Here is a 13,934-nt window from a genome sequence, read left to right as displayed (position 1 = left end):
ACACAGGACAGTTTTGTTGCAACATTAACTTGAATATTAATATCAACATCCTCCTTAAAACAAGGTTGCATTTTTTCAAATGTGTTGAATCTGGCCGTTATGCTTTCAGCTTTCTTTGAATACTTTTGATAGGAGCCAACTCCAAGAAAACAGGAAATGGCTTTCCTGTCCCGATTCTTCAAACCAGTACCAAGGAAGGAAATGATCAGGAAATTCCTTTGAGGGAGGAACGTGTGGTTTGTTTTGTATGCAGATATTTGTTAGCAGAACTGGGGTGAGAAAGAAAAGAGGCCATCTATTTTATGGTTAGCTTGAAACCTATGACAAGCGACTTATAAGCTGAGAGGAATACAGGCAAGCACCCATATTTTTCCTATTCAGTTTGAAAGGTAAGACATAAATGCTTGTCTTTTACTATGCTACTCACATTACAAGGGATTGAGTGGATAAGGGTTTATTTCTTTTGTCTTTGAACATGTTTGATTCTGAGAGTCCTGTGCTGTTTTATACGTACACATTCCAAACTTTTTAATGTAATGATATCCTTATGATTTCTGGTCACTCCAAGTTTGTCAATATTATTTTATAGAATTTATTATAAGTAAACTGTTTTCCAGTTTGTATGCCTAGCTGTCAAGTCAATGCCATGAAAAGAGGCTTTGAAAGGAGGTAAAATGACACATACTACAGTTATAATAATAGAGTCAAATCTGCATTAACACCGGAAAATAACCAGTGCATTAAGAGAATGGGTTTGGAGTATTGTTCCTTCATGATTAATGATTATTTATGTGTTCTGCAGGTAGGAAGAATCTCTCTTTATCTGGTAGGGCAGATGTTTGTGAATAAAACAGGAGCAGCAGTCTAAGCTGACATCTCTTGTATCAAAGAGACTTGAACAGATGGTGTCCTTGACTCTGACAGGAGTAATAGGCTAGAGTGTGCTTTTATTTCAGTTCATACTGGTGTTTACTGGTTTTGCACTTAAATATTCACCTATATATGTCTTATGCCTCAAAATCCTTTTCAGAGGATTTATATATACTGCGTGTGTGTGTGTGCGTAAAGACAAAAATCTGATTTGACTTTTCTATAGTTTTGAAATAGTTTTACATATAAAGTGTAAAATGTTGGACGTACCTGAGAAAGTATGTTATACAAAAATAAGTACATCTAAGCTTGAAAATTAAAATGGTTTATTTTTTGTGCCCTTATATTTGGTACTAATATAAATCTTTGATCAGACTCAATTTATTGATATATTAAGCTTTTTAAATTGTTTTGAGCGATATGAATACTGATAGTAAGTTTTAAAGCAAAAAAAAAAATATATATATATATGTCCAACATTTTAAACTTTATATGTAAAACTATTTCAAAACTATAGAAAAGTCAAATTAGATTTTTATATGTACACATTCAAGCCTGTTATTCAACTTATCTGCCACGATGACTGGAAACTGGATGACAGTCAATTTTGTTTTCTATTCAGAGCAACTCGCAATGGCTGAATTTGACAACTTTGTTGTAGCATTTTGAGCATTTCACAAAATCAATTTGGTACCACTATACAAACAAATAGTAGACATTTTTCAAGTCTTGTAAACGAGAGAACTAATTCTTATGAATAATTCCTCTTTAAAGTGACATGACATTCAGCCAAGTATGGTGACCCATACTCAGAATTTGTGCTCTGCGTTTATTAACCCATCCAAAGTGCACACAGAGCAGCTGGGGGTTCAGTGCCTTGGTCAAGGGCATCACAGTCGTGGTATTGCCAGCACGAGACTCGAACCCACAACCTTAGGGTTGGGAATCATACTCTCTAACCACTAGGTCACAACTTCCCCATTGAAACACAGGATATAGGATACAGGGTGCAAAATATTTCACAAATTGTTCAAATATTCTTATAACAATGTTCTGAAACTAAGCATAATTGCTATATAAATAAAAAACAAAACAGCAATATATTAAATATGTAAATTGAACATATTGAAAAAAATATTGTAATGAACATTGATTTTGGTACATATCACCTTAAAACAAGACCTGTGGCTCTCTCTTTTAATTTTATTTTTAATGTTTTGATTTGCAAATTTTTCAGAGCCTCAAACCCCATCTGCCACTCTAAGAAATAAAGCAAAGGGAACTTCTCAGCATAACAGATACCATATAAAGGATTATGGGATGGTATCCATATTCATAATAGCAAAAGGACAGCCAACTGAATGCAATGCACATGATACAAACAGACAATGAGCAAGATGACATACATTGCAGCGCATCTAGATCTACCATTTCTAACAGTCTACAAGATAAACAAAATCACTCAGATAATAATAATAATAATTAGTTAATGTGATCACATACCAACATCAACAAATATAAGTATTGTGATAAATATTTTTCCCTCCATATTTACAGTTTAAGGGGGATTTTTTTCAGTTTGCGTAAAAAAAATAAAAATGTTGTGACCATCAACGAACATATTTCTCGTAAGTTAATGTATTCAGAGATCAAAGAATGTTTTGGATATATAAATGGAAGATGTATGCATGCATTCTTACCACAATTTTACAGCACAGTCTCATACTAACAAACATTACATGAGATGAAATACTAACTGGTGAAGTCAAAACAGTAAAACACTTTGGTGTTTATCTGTCACTACGGCTTGAGACAGACCGGGAGAGAATATTTTTTCTGCATGGTTTCCTTCGCTGAGAGGATGAGACTGTCTCCCTGGGGATCCCATCAGATGGGGGGACTGTGCAAGGAGACATGTCTATGTGCATGCGTGAAGAGTGAGAGAGAGCTAGAGCGAGGGAAAGAGCATGTGTGTGCACACAGAAAGGAAAGGGGCAGAGTGTGAGTGCGAGCACAGATGATGCTGCTTGTGGAAGGAGATGGTGTTGGTTTTGGCTTTCCTACCCGGGCTAGACGATTTTCCCTACTAAGATTTGACCTCTGCGTCCTGTCAGTTTGGCACCTCAGCTTCCCGGGTAAGAGCTGTTCATTATCTGCGACTGGAATCAAAGCAGGATGCTGTAAGCATTCCTAATTTTCTGTGTTGTGTGTGTGTGTGTGTGTGTGTGTGTGTCGTATGTGCAGAAAGACACAGAACGACAAAAGGAAGTGAGGAGGGTGGTACAGGCAGAGGATATCATGTGTGTGCTATAACTAAGGACAAGGAGCAGACAGAGTTGGAGAAGAGGGGGAATAAGACACAAGGCAGAAGCTGCAGACACCGTCCTTTTATTAGCCAGAACCGGCAACAAAGACAAAAGAGGTGAAGCCTCTGAAGCCGAGACTCAGCCTCGTTATTCCTCTGATTCCATGTGCCACTGGCATTGCATCGAGGGCGAATAGGATGTCTGTGTCTGGAAAAAAGGAGTTTGACGTGAAGCAGATCCTCAGGCTCCGCTGGCGCTGGTTCAGCCACAACACTCAGACCTCAGCTGGGAATGGGGGCTACATCCAACAGGAAGGTTTCGACCACCGGGGAACACCGGTCCGGCTGAAGAGTCACTCCCGGGACAGAGGAGGATTCCGCAAGAACAACAGCCCTGTGCACAGCATTCTGGCACCGAACCCTGGACCCACGCCTGTTTATGTCAGACCAGGCGATCAATCATGGAACCAGCAAAACATCATCCAGCACCTTCAAGTCAGCGAGGAGCTTCCCAAGAGCAACTCACCTTGCGGTGCCAGGAAGGAAGATGCGAAGAGCAGCCATGAGGATTTGAAGAGCAATCCGGAGGAACCCTGTGAGGAGGAAGCCACAGACAGGTAAAAAAAAAAAGAAAAAAAAGCTTAGTGCAGAAATAGAACCGTATAACCATATGTGTGAAGAGGTGCCTGCTGCTGTCAGCTAACACATGCAGGGTGCAAGCGACTAAGTTCTGTCTGTAAATGGAAAACTTGCCGTTTTTAGATGAAAATCCTATTTTTGCCCTTCATGCAGTAATGAAAACAGACAGTACTGTGCCAAGAGATGAGCGAGGTGTTATTTTGGCACGGAGTGGATTTACGTTAAGCCCCAGGGAGCATCAGGATTGAATACAAGTACAGTATTTCACTGTCATTTTATTCAGGCTCATTACACTAGTGAAATTCACTCAGAAATGACAGTTTGTGTTATTTTCATTGGTTGTGTTGCTAGTACTCAGGGCCGCCACTTACACTTCGCTTCGGTCTTCGGAGAGTATCATTTTTCAATCAACTCCACCATTGCAGCTGCCACCACTGCTCACCTGGGAATAGTTCATTCACATGGCACATGGGTTGTAGAAGCACAGCTCTGAAATACCCACAGATAAATTATTCATCAAGCAGACATCTCAGAAAACACAGAGGCGTTTGGATATAGCCGGCAGTATAACACATTCTGTGAGCCGTGAGGTGGTTTTAGCAGCCTGCATTTTCATAACCTGAAGCAGGAATATTTCACGGCATGTTAATGCATGCATCCTCTGACTTATAAATGCTACAGAGAGGATACCATTACATCACAGACCATTGGCGCAAGGGCTATAAATTTGGGAAGGGCAACAGGATGAATTATCTTTAGTGGGGATGATATTTACGCAGTTCGAGAGAAAGAGGACATTTAATTTGCTTGCTACAATCGATCGATATTTATGAGATTATAAAGCCCTACTTCCACAGATGCTTTCAATTCACATCTTAAATACTGATTGTTTAGCAGAGATAGGTCTTGTTTTTTTTTTCTCTGAGTGGCTCTTTCTAGCATAATGTCACCGTAAGGCAGGAAGTAAACATCTTCTCCGATAAGGAAGTGGCAAGACTGACCCACGCTAAAAGATGATGTCATGGGAGATAAAAGCAAAACCTCACACAAAAAATGCGCCACATGAATAGTCCATCATGTTCTATACTGGATTAACTTTTATAGTCTTTTATGAATATACAAGCCCCTATGCATATGCACATAAAACTATAACTGTCCATCAAATGCTTTTGTGTTTAGACAGAATTAATATTGAATTTAAATAAGCCTTGATTAAGAATAACATATTTGTAGTGTATCAAGTAGTGATTCAAATATGTAAATCAAATTAATTGCATGATATGTTGATTAATCACATATATTAATATAGCTGAGAAAAGCATTTTAATGATAATTTAAATGCTTTATATTATTGTTTTCCAATACCTTTTAAAATATGATCATAGCATTTCCAGTATTTTTAGTTAACAATTTATGCATGCATAGACTATCACTATCAGTTATGTCCTGTTTTTCCCCTTCATTTGCAATATAGGATTTTTTTTAACATGTAAACTCCCTGTGTGAATGGATTTTTATTTATTCAGTCTTGCTTGTCCCGGCAAGGAGCATTGCCTGAAGTTGCAACTAGGGCTGGACTGATCGCAGACTCACAAACACGTGCGATGCATGGCTCGAGGGGCATTAAAAACACTACATCGTACTATATTCACATAGTTAGCCATGGGTTTGTGGCACCCAATGAATCTCTGCTATATCCTCTGCTATAGGCACATCTCCCATGGATATTTATGAGTCTATAAATATTTTAGAGCATGTGCGGTGTTGCTTTTTTTTTTTTTGGCCTTTTATCTTTTAAAAGTATGGTAATAGAATCAATTCAGGTCAAATACAATAAATAAATTAGGTAAATCTGGCAAAAATATTCCTTCTTGAGCCATCTTCACGTCAGTCTTATCTGAATGGCTTATAAATGCATGACATGAACTCTCAAACTTCAAGTTTTGACCCTTTAAAAGCTTATGTTAATTGCTTTGCTGGTCTGAAAGCTTTTCTTAGTGTTAATAGCCGTGTCCACTGATTGATATGGTATTGTGAAGTTAAGTAACATGACTTCATTCTTCATCTAACATGGAAAAAGCTCTATTTTCATTCATTCATGACATTAGTAGACAAATAGCTAATTTAGTCTTATACACTAGAAACTCATTCATAACCCCTGAAAATGAACTGCTGTGTTTTCATGAGTGCCACAGTGAGGCTATGATGCATTGTGTTATGAATACTTAATCAGAGATCTAGATAGAAACAAAAGAGATTTGATCCCTAAAGACTCTCCCATCATGTGCTTTAAATCATCATACCTCAGAGCCTCTAGGTATACAATAATACATCTCCTGTTACATTTGTTTGTTATTCTGTGTTTTTCTTCCCCGTCCTTTTATCACTTTTCATTTAAAATGCGTAAATAAAGCATAAATTTCCCTTACAGCTCAGTGTAATGGAAATGAGGCCTTTAATGTGCCTCTAGACTAGGGATTTTGTTGTGCATCTCTGTGTGTGAGTTAATAGTGAGTTCAGACCAAGTTCCTCAATGCACATTTTTACCCAAAGGGCAAAAAATAACTGTTCATTGGTTATGCATTTTATTGCCCTGTGTGACATTCATCAGTGAAGGAGAGCTAACTGAAGAGGAGGTTGTAATGCATTAGAGTGCAATTATAAAGCAGAAAAAGAGAACATGTATATAAAATGAGCTGGATATGAATTTTAGGACACATTTGGCCTTAGGAGTTGTTTTGAAAATGCAGAATCAGAATGCTCATCCTCTTGCGGTTCATTATGGGTGAACTATATAGGACTTAACTTCTATCATCTATCAACACAATCATTTAAATACAAAATGTTCCATACTTATCGTCCCCCCATCCGTTTCCTCTCCTCTCCACACTAGCTAGCACTGCTAATAAAAATGATGAAAAAGCTAGGAAAGACTTTGCATTGACATAAATGTCTCACAACACGATGCACAATTATGTTACCTTTAAAAATGTATTAAAATAAAACACATTACTATGAAATGTCTCAAACATGTCATGTTTAATAGTGTATGCTGTATAAGCTATATTCATCTGATATAGTACTCGTGGATTTCATTAGCAGTGAAACGTCAAATCACTGGAACCTCAAAACCATGTGAGGCAGCCAAGGCAGTAATGAATAAAATATTTTAGGGAAGAAATTAATCTGGATTCAGCCTGGAAGCTGTATCACTGTGGGAATTGATGAAAACTGCTGAATACTATGTTTAGAATGTTTTTGTCGATTTTCTGTAATATTGAGGCTTCAGACCTGCTCGTCATAAATAATTCAAGGGATTGATGAAATATCCATCTCTTTTAGGGCTATTTTTTCAAACAGAAAGCGAGATGAAGAGGCATATAATATATGCTGAAATTAGAGAGGTCATGGTGATTTTGTAATGATGAACTGAACCAGTAAGATCATGTTAGTGGAGGGCATGCTGACACTTCAAGCAGAAATCTCTTAAATGGATTGTTTTTCAATAAATTTTACCTCAAAAACTGGATAAATGTGAACACGAACTCTACTGTTCTATTTAAACATGCACTCATACCAGTATATTACTAATCTAACATGCATAATCTTTAGTTGGGCTATTAAACTAGGCCTATTCACTATAATAGACACTCATTTCAAGTAAATTCATATTTATGTGAAACGTCTGTTTCTGATATTTTCAAAAGGCAGAGCAGAGAGAGAGAAAGAGCAATGTTTGGTGTCCTACATATCCCTGCAGGCGTAAAGGGCTCAGGGCCATGTCTGTGATCTGTGTTACCATTTCTTCAACTAGTCTGACAAGCTGACAGCATGCTGGCTTGCAAAGGGTCATGGGGTGTTCAACTACAACTACAACACTGTTATGTGCAAATTCAAGTTCATATCAAGCATTCTTATGAAAATATCACCAGGTCGACTTAACACGTCTGTATAGTGCCATAATGACAAAATAACAGCAATGAAATAAGTAGAAAATCATCTTTAGGCAGTTTTTAATTCGCCACGACGGCAGACTTGATAACATGTTTGATGAAATGCTAATGACCATTCCCTAAAGTTTTGAAAGCGTTGTCTTGAATGCACTGTAATTATTTCATGAAATCTGGTGAAAGGCTAAGAGAGTTCAAAAGGAGTATTGTCTAAACACACTGTAATTACTCGCTGGAAGTAGTTTTGCTGAAGGATTTTTGGAAATTCTTTGCAGTTTCCGTAGCTGTACACAGAGAAGCCATATACTACTATACAAATGGATGTATGTTGGAATTATGTTGTGTTTTAGATAAGATATATTTAAATACATTTAGATTAAAATGTTTATAGCCCTTGATCATTGTTTCTCTGTTAATTAATTAGTGCACATAAAAATAATGATTTACTAGTAGGTGTCTTTCAAATAACCACACACAGTACTATATTTACCTGGATTGCATGCCATTTTAACATATTTAAGCTCTCAAATGCTGTCGTATCAGAAAAATGCATTCTAAAAAATAGTATCAGTGCATTGCTAGCTGAGCAGTCCTTGTGAAAAAAGACCATCCTTTTCTTTTGATGAAACGCTGTCTATAAGAGGAATTTTGGCCGTGACCCTTTAATAAGGAAACAGCAGAGACTTGAGTCAGCAGCCGTTATGTTGAATGATATCTCAATTGCCTTGGAAAATAATGACACCATCTTGTCCCAGGATGAGTAGAGCTTCATTTCAGGGAGAGATTTATGGTATCTTCATATAGCATTGACAGGGCAAGAGACATTGAAGAGGTTGAGGAATGGAAATGTAGTGTGAGAGGAGGAAAATACGCAAGAGGCGAGTTCACTGTTGAATGTGTTGTGGAAGAAATGATTGCAGCTGGTTTAAAGTATTAAAATAACTGAAGTTTAAAGAGATGGAGCAAATGACTATTGAACACTATTTCTTATAAACATTGTATTGAAATGGGCTTTTTCGAAAGATTGCTTTAAAGTCTTTATAAATCAAGATTTTGGTTCAAAGCTGGGTCCTTACTAATTAATCAGTGAATTATGTTTTTGTTTCCAAAAGAAAGCATCGCACAAAAGCGATGGAAATATCTAAACTTCACAGGGGCTTTTATAAAAATTTTAATAAAAGGCAGCAGCAAAAAAAAAAAAAAGAAAGAAAAAGTTACATTTTATTTTATTTTCAAAGGGTGCCAGCAGTCAACGCATAAAGATTTATAGTTCAAGACGGCAGCAGTCTGTTAATCCAAAAGGCAGAAAGCTCAGTAGCCTTTATAATTAGTTTCATATCACATTAACATGACTATCTAAAAAAAACATCTGCTTTACAGTCAACAATCTGCAGTGTTTATAATGTCTAAATCACTATAATGCATATACAATGTATTTGTACATATCCGTTTACAGTATTTATTTTTAAAACGCAATATATTTTTCACAGTTAAAAGTGACACTCACTTCTGTATTTCTGCAGTAGAATGTTTTTTTTTTTGTCTTTGAAATGCATCTATTAGCATAATTATTGATAATTCAGGATTTGTTGTCATTTGGGATCAATACATTATAGCCAGGCAATAAATTATGCTAACAGTGTTCCGCATTCAATCAAATTATAATTCAGCTTTTCAACATGTCTATTAGCCTCAGCATAATTGGTAGATGTTCATAATTTGCATCTTCTGAGAATAGGATATTAGAAAAAAAATGCACACTTAGCAAACATCTGGCTTCATTTTCCTACTGAATATGATGTGGAAAAACAGATTCATTTTACAACATAACGGATTCACGCATACTGTATATTTTAACAAGCCAATTTAAATAGTGTACAAAGCCACTCTGTCAAATCACTCTTAAAGGCATGTGAGTTTCCTGGGTGCTGAGCCGCAGCTTTTCCTTTGAGGTTAAGAATACAGCACTGGTGTAGCGTACTGGAATTTTCTGCACAGTTTTTGTAACCCTTGAGGCAAGCACTATTTACCTTGCAGATGGTTAGCAAGGTAAATAGGTGATGAGACACTGAAGGGGGGATCATACTCTGAAGATAATGAAAAAAGTGCAATACTTATGATAATAAGCAGGGTCTGACCTGGAGGTTCTATAGCACTTTGAAAAACATGCTTTCATCTTTGCACCTGTTCGGCTTCTGAAGAGCTGTGTGTGGTTACGTTTACAAATATCCTCTCTAACTTTATCTTTGTACTGAATTGTAGCTAAAATGGTCTCACATGAAAGACAGAAAAGAGAAACAACCCTAAAAGCAAAAACTAAAATTCTTAACATATATATTGTGTTTTCGTGAATAGGAACAGTTCTCTACAAAGGACAATAAATAAAACAATGATCAAAGTAAAATGTTTTAATGCACTTCACCATGTTTTAACTACCACATGGAGAGGGTAATAACACTGAATATTAAGACATATTGATACACTAGGTAATTGTGCTTCCATTGTTTCCGCAAGAGGTATGTTTATATTCAGTGCAATCTAATTAAAGGCTCTGAAGATCTGTGACCTGTATTGCTGCTCATAATGTTTTTTGTTGTTGTCTCATTAATAATGCATTCACAGAAGTTGTTTGCAGAATGTGGATTATTAAAAGCCAATTTCAGGCAATTAACCTTTATCTTAAAAACGCAATGGATCATCAGCTGACAATGTTTTGACACTGAATGGGTGCGGGGATATTAATGACTAGTAAAGCTCAGTCTAAGAATCAACATGTTAAAAAAAAGACACCTTCTTTTGGCATTACCCACTTATTCAAATGTATAAGGCTAAAACTGAATGAAAATCTCAGTTAGTAAATCGATTGATACATCCTTTCTAACTTCAGGCATTAAAGGGATAGTTCACCAAAAAATAAAAAATGTGATGTTTATCTGCTTACCCCCAGGGCATCCAAGATATAGGTGACTTTGTTTCTTCAGTAGAACACAAACTGAGATTTTTAAAACAAACCATTGCAGTCTATCAGTTATAATGGAGGTGAATGGGAATCATGGCTAAAACACATTTCTTACACAGACCGATCGTTTTGTGTCTTTACACATCAATGTATCGTTACGAGCTGCAGGGTTTAATTTGGCTTTGTTTGTGAAATTTTTTTTTTTGTATGTTTTAGACGTGATTTCCATTCACATCCGTTATAAGACTGACAGACTGCAAGTTTTTTTTTTTTTTTTATCTTTTTTTTGTGTTCTACTGAAGAAACAAAGTCACCTACATCTTGGATGCCCTGGGGGTAAGCAGATAAACATCACATTTTTATTTTTGGTCGAACTATCCCTTTAACTTTGGGGAAGGAACCAGCCACACCTTCGATCTATTCAGTCTGGGTTGAAAGTATGCTGACTTTTTGACAAGTGGAATTCATAAATACTGTAGGTAGGCATGTTGAGGCAATAAGTTATTTTGATTGCTATACAACAGCAGCAATATTATGTGTTCACAGCCACAAAGGCCAATAACCGTTCAATAGGCCTAGTCTTCATGGCTTTTCTTGTTAAAGAGTTTCGGATGGCTTATAGCAATAAATGTAGATATGATCATTATTACAACAAAATTATAAGAAGCCCATAGACTGTGGCTGCCCCCTGTGATATTTCTGTCATTATTTTAGGTAGGCTACCTACCTTAGGAAAATAAGGGAAGATTATCATTGTAGCAAAATAAACTCTGGCAGGTAGCTATCGCTTTCAATTTATTTTTATTTATTTTTTTTGCAATAGGCTAATTATGTATGGACCAATGTAAAAAAAAAAAAAAAAAAAAAAAAAAACACTTTAAGGGGTGAAAGGTAGTCTTCACAGAAATAACGTTTGTCACAGTTTCTGATGCTGTTGTCAATAGGGGGACAGATTTCATACGCTTAAACCTTTGAATGCAAAACGTGCTAAACATACATTTTACTTTTACTGAGCTCGTATTTTAATGAGCTCCGTCTTGACGCGCACGCGCGCACCGACGCCCCTTTCATTGAAGTTTCCGAAACGTCGATTCGGCGTCAGGATGAGCATTTATGCAAAATGGAAATACTCGCGATAATTTCAAACATTTTCAGGTAAGTAGGCCTACACAAATAATGCAAACTGTCACAAACGCATTGAACAACACGCATCTGACAGGAGGGCCAGTCGCGCATGTTTATGATTTAGTTTGAAGCATTATATTACATCACGTGTCTAAAACAACGTGTTTCGTGTACTGTTCCAGGCTGCAGCAGCTCACATTGAGTCCTCTGTGTTCGCAATATTAAAACATATCATTATAAACGGTAGGCTGCTGTCGCCTACAATTTTTAAATCAGAAATCAATCTGCACATGGATCGATTTAACAAAACTGTAGGCTGTGCGTTTGATACACGTGACGAACCGAAAAATACGTGTACCTTTAAACACTTGCTTAGAATAACATTATTTGTGTTTATTTATTTTCAATTCAGTAAATTCCTCTTTCTTTCATTCCAGTTCAAATTACATTTCTACTTAATGTGGACAGTATAATTCAAATAGAAACTAACAAATAATCTAATGATTAAATTCTTAATTGTGTCTAAACATGAATTCTAATGTTATAATAATTGAAATAATGCAAGATAATAATACATGCAAAATTTACAAAATTTGCATGTAAAATGAAAATCCCTTGAAATTTTCATTTTATTTACTCATACTCATGCCCATTTTGACAAATGACTTAAGGAACACTTTCTGAATGCAGACGGTTGGATATTTATCTCTTAAACAGACATGCTCTTTGATTGCTGGAACTGAGCTATCGAACGGAAAGAAAATAGTTCCTTCAACACTAATCTTGGGGCTTACATGAATAAAGATCTAACCAAAAATGAGGTTGAGCCCCCACTGTACTCAGTACATCAGACTTCGAGGACAGTGGGTGAAAATGCTGGAGGAAGGAAGCCCCAGTTAAGCTGTCTGGAGATAAAGATGATTTCTACTCACGGCTTTGAGCGAGCACAGATAGCTGTAATCCTCTTTTAGAAGTGAGGTTCATTCATCTTCACTTAGTTTATTGTTATGGAATTGTCTGCTAGACACACAAAGACATATTATTAGGATTCTAAATGTATAAACATGCCAGGTGCTTTAATAGATATGCAAGGCATTTAAGGTCAGAAAATAAAACGCCTTGCAAACATTGGCCTGGTATTTTATTACATTTGTCTCAGTATCCTGATGGTGCTGTTTATGTTTGTAGTACTTGAAATATTGACAAGAATTAGATTAGACTCAAAAGCAGATTTGTTTACATTGACAATGTGGAAAAAAAAAAATCATTTACAACGAAATTTTGAAAAAGGCAAGCACATTTCAAAATGGACGAAAACCCCACAGACACACAGAACTTGTTCAGTTATTCAGTTTTGAGCACGAAAGCGCTGTTGTGGAGATTCAACATAATGTGTGCGCTGTGCATCACTGAATAAGAAAGCATACTTCAGAAATCGAGAAAGAGGCATTTATGTGCTGTTCTATGAGGAATATGATCCTGCCAAATAAAATCGCTTAGGGCTGCTACAGTATGTTTGCAACCAGCTAGCAGCTTTTTCTCGAAAGGTCAACCAATGCGCATTAAGCATGTGAGCAAAGATGCTCATACATAATTTATTATAACATCCTTGAAAAATATTTTAAGAAATGTTTCTAGAAATGCTTTCTATCAATTTGTATTCATATTTGATTGGCAACTGCACCACTAAAATCGAGAAGACATAAATATTTTTATGCCATTTTTGTTGATTGTATTGATCAGAACACTTAACATATGCAGAGCTAGTGCACTTTAACAAATAGCATTTTTAAATAATAATAAAAAAAACTATCTGAAGCAGATGCACTGATAATATTAAGCATCTGTTTCAGAGAGAAAGGGAATGATGTGTTTAAAATCTGGTGAAGCTCTTTGCGGTGCTCCACATATAACATGCTCTCTCTGTGTCAGGCTCTTGACATAGCTTTTGAAGAGTCTTTTGGCAGGCTCTTGTCAAGAAATGCTCAGGTAACTGCAACAACTGCCCACTTTTTATTGATCTGCATGAACAGAGTGATACAGCTCAAGTTCAATAACTGCTCAGATGCTGTACTGATACGGAGAT

The 13,934-nt window shown here is 36.4% G+C and overlaps 1 protein-coding gene across 4 annotated transcripts in view; it reads left to right on the top strand.

The window, feature by feature from the left end:
• Positions 1-62: 62 nt before the first annotated feature.
• LOC113114243 (kelch-like protein 4) overlaps positions 63-13,934 on the top strand; it is a 35,376-nt gene continuing 21,504 nt past the window's right edge. The window contains exons 1-2 of one of the 4 annotated variants that reach the window (XM_026281109.1): positions 63-3,005; positions 3,115-3,792. In XM_026281109.1, the coding sequence (XP_026136894.1) occupies positions 3,374-3,792 (419 nt within the window). In that variant the 5' untranslated portion in view covers positions 63-3,005; positions 3,115-3,373. Of the gene's footprint in view, positions 3,006-3,114; positions 3,793-11,600; positions 11,879-13,934 lie in introns of those variants that run through there. The other 3 variants (XM_026281111.1, XM_026281107.1, XM_026281110.1) reach the window with 3 other exon arrangements.

Source organism: Carassius auratus, chromosome 14 (assembly GCF_003368295.1).
Source record: "Carassius auratus strain Wakin chromosome 14, ASM336829v1, whole genome shotgun sequence".
Taxonomy (NCBI): Eukaryota; Metazoa; Chordata; class Actinopteri; order Cypriniformes; family Cyprinidae; genus Carassius; species Carassius auratus.
Note: the sequence above shows the minus strand (reverse complement) of the source record. Positions and strands in the feature narration are given on the sequence as shown.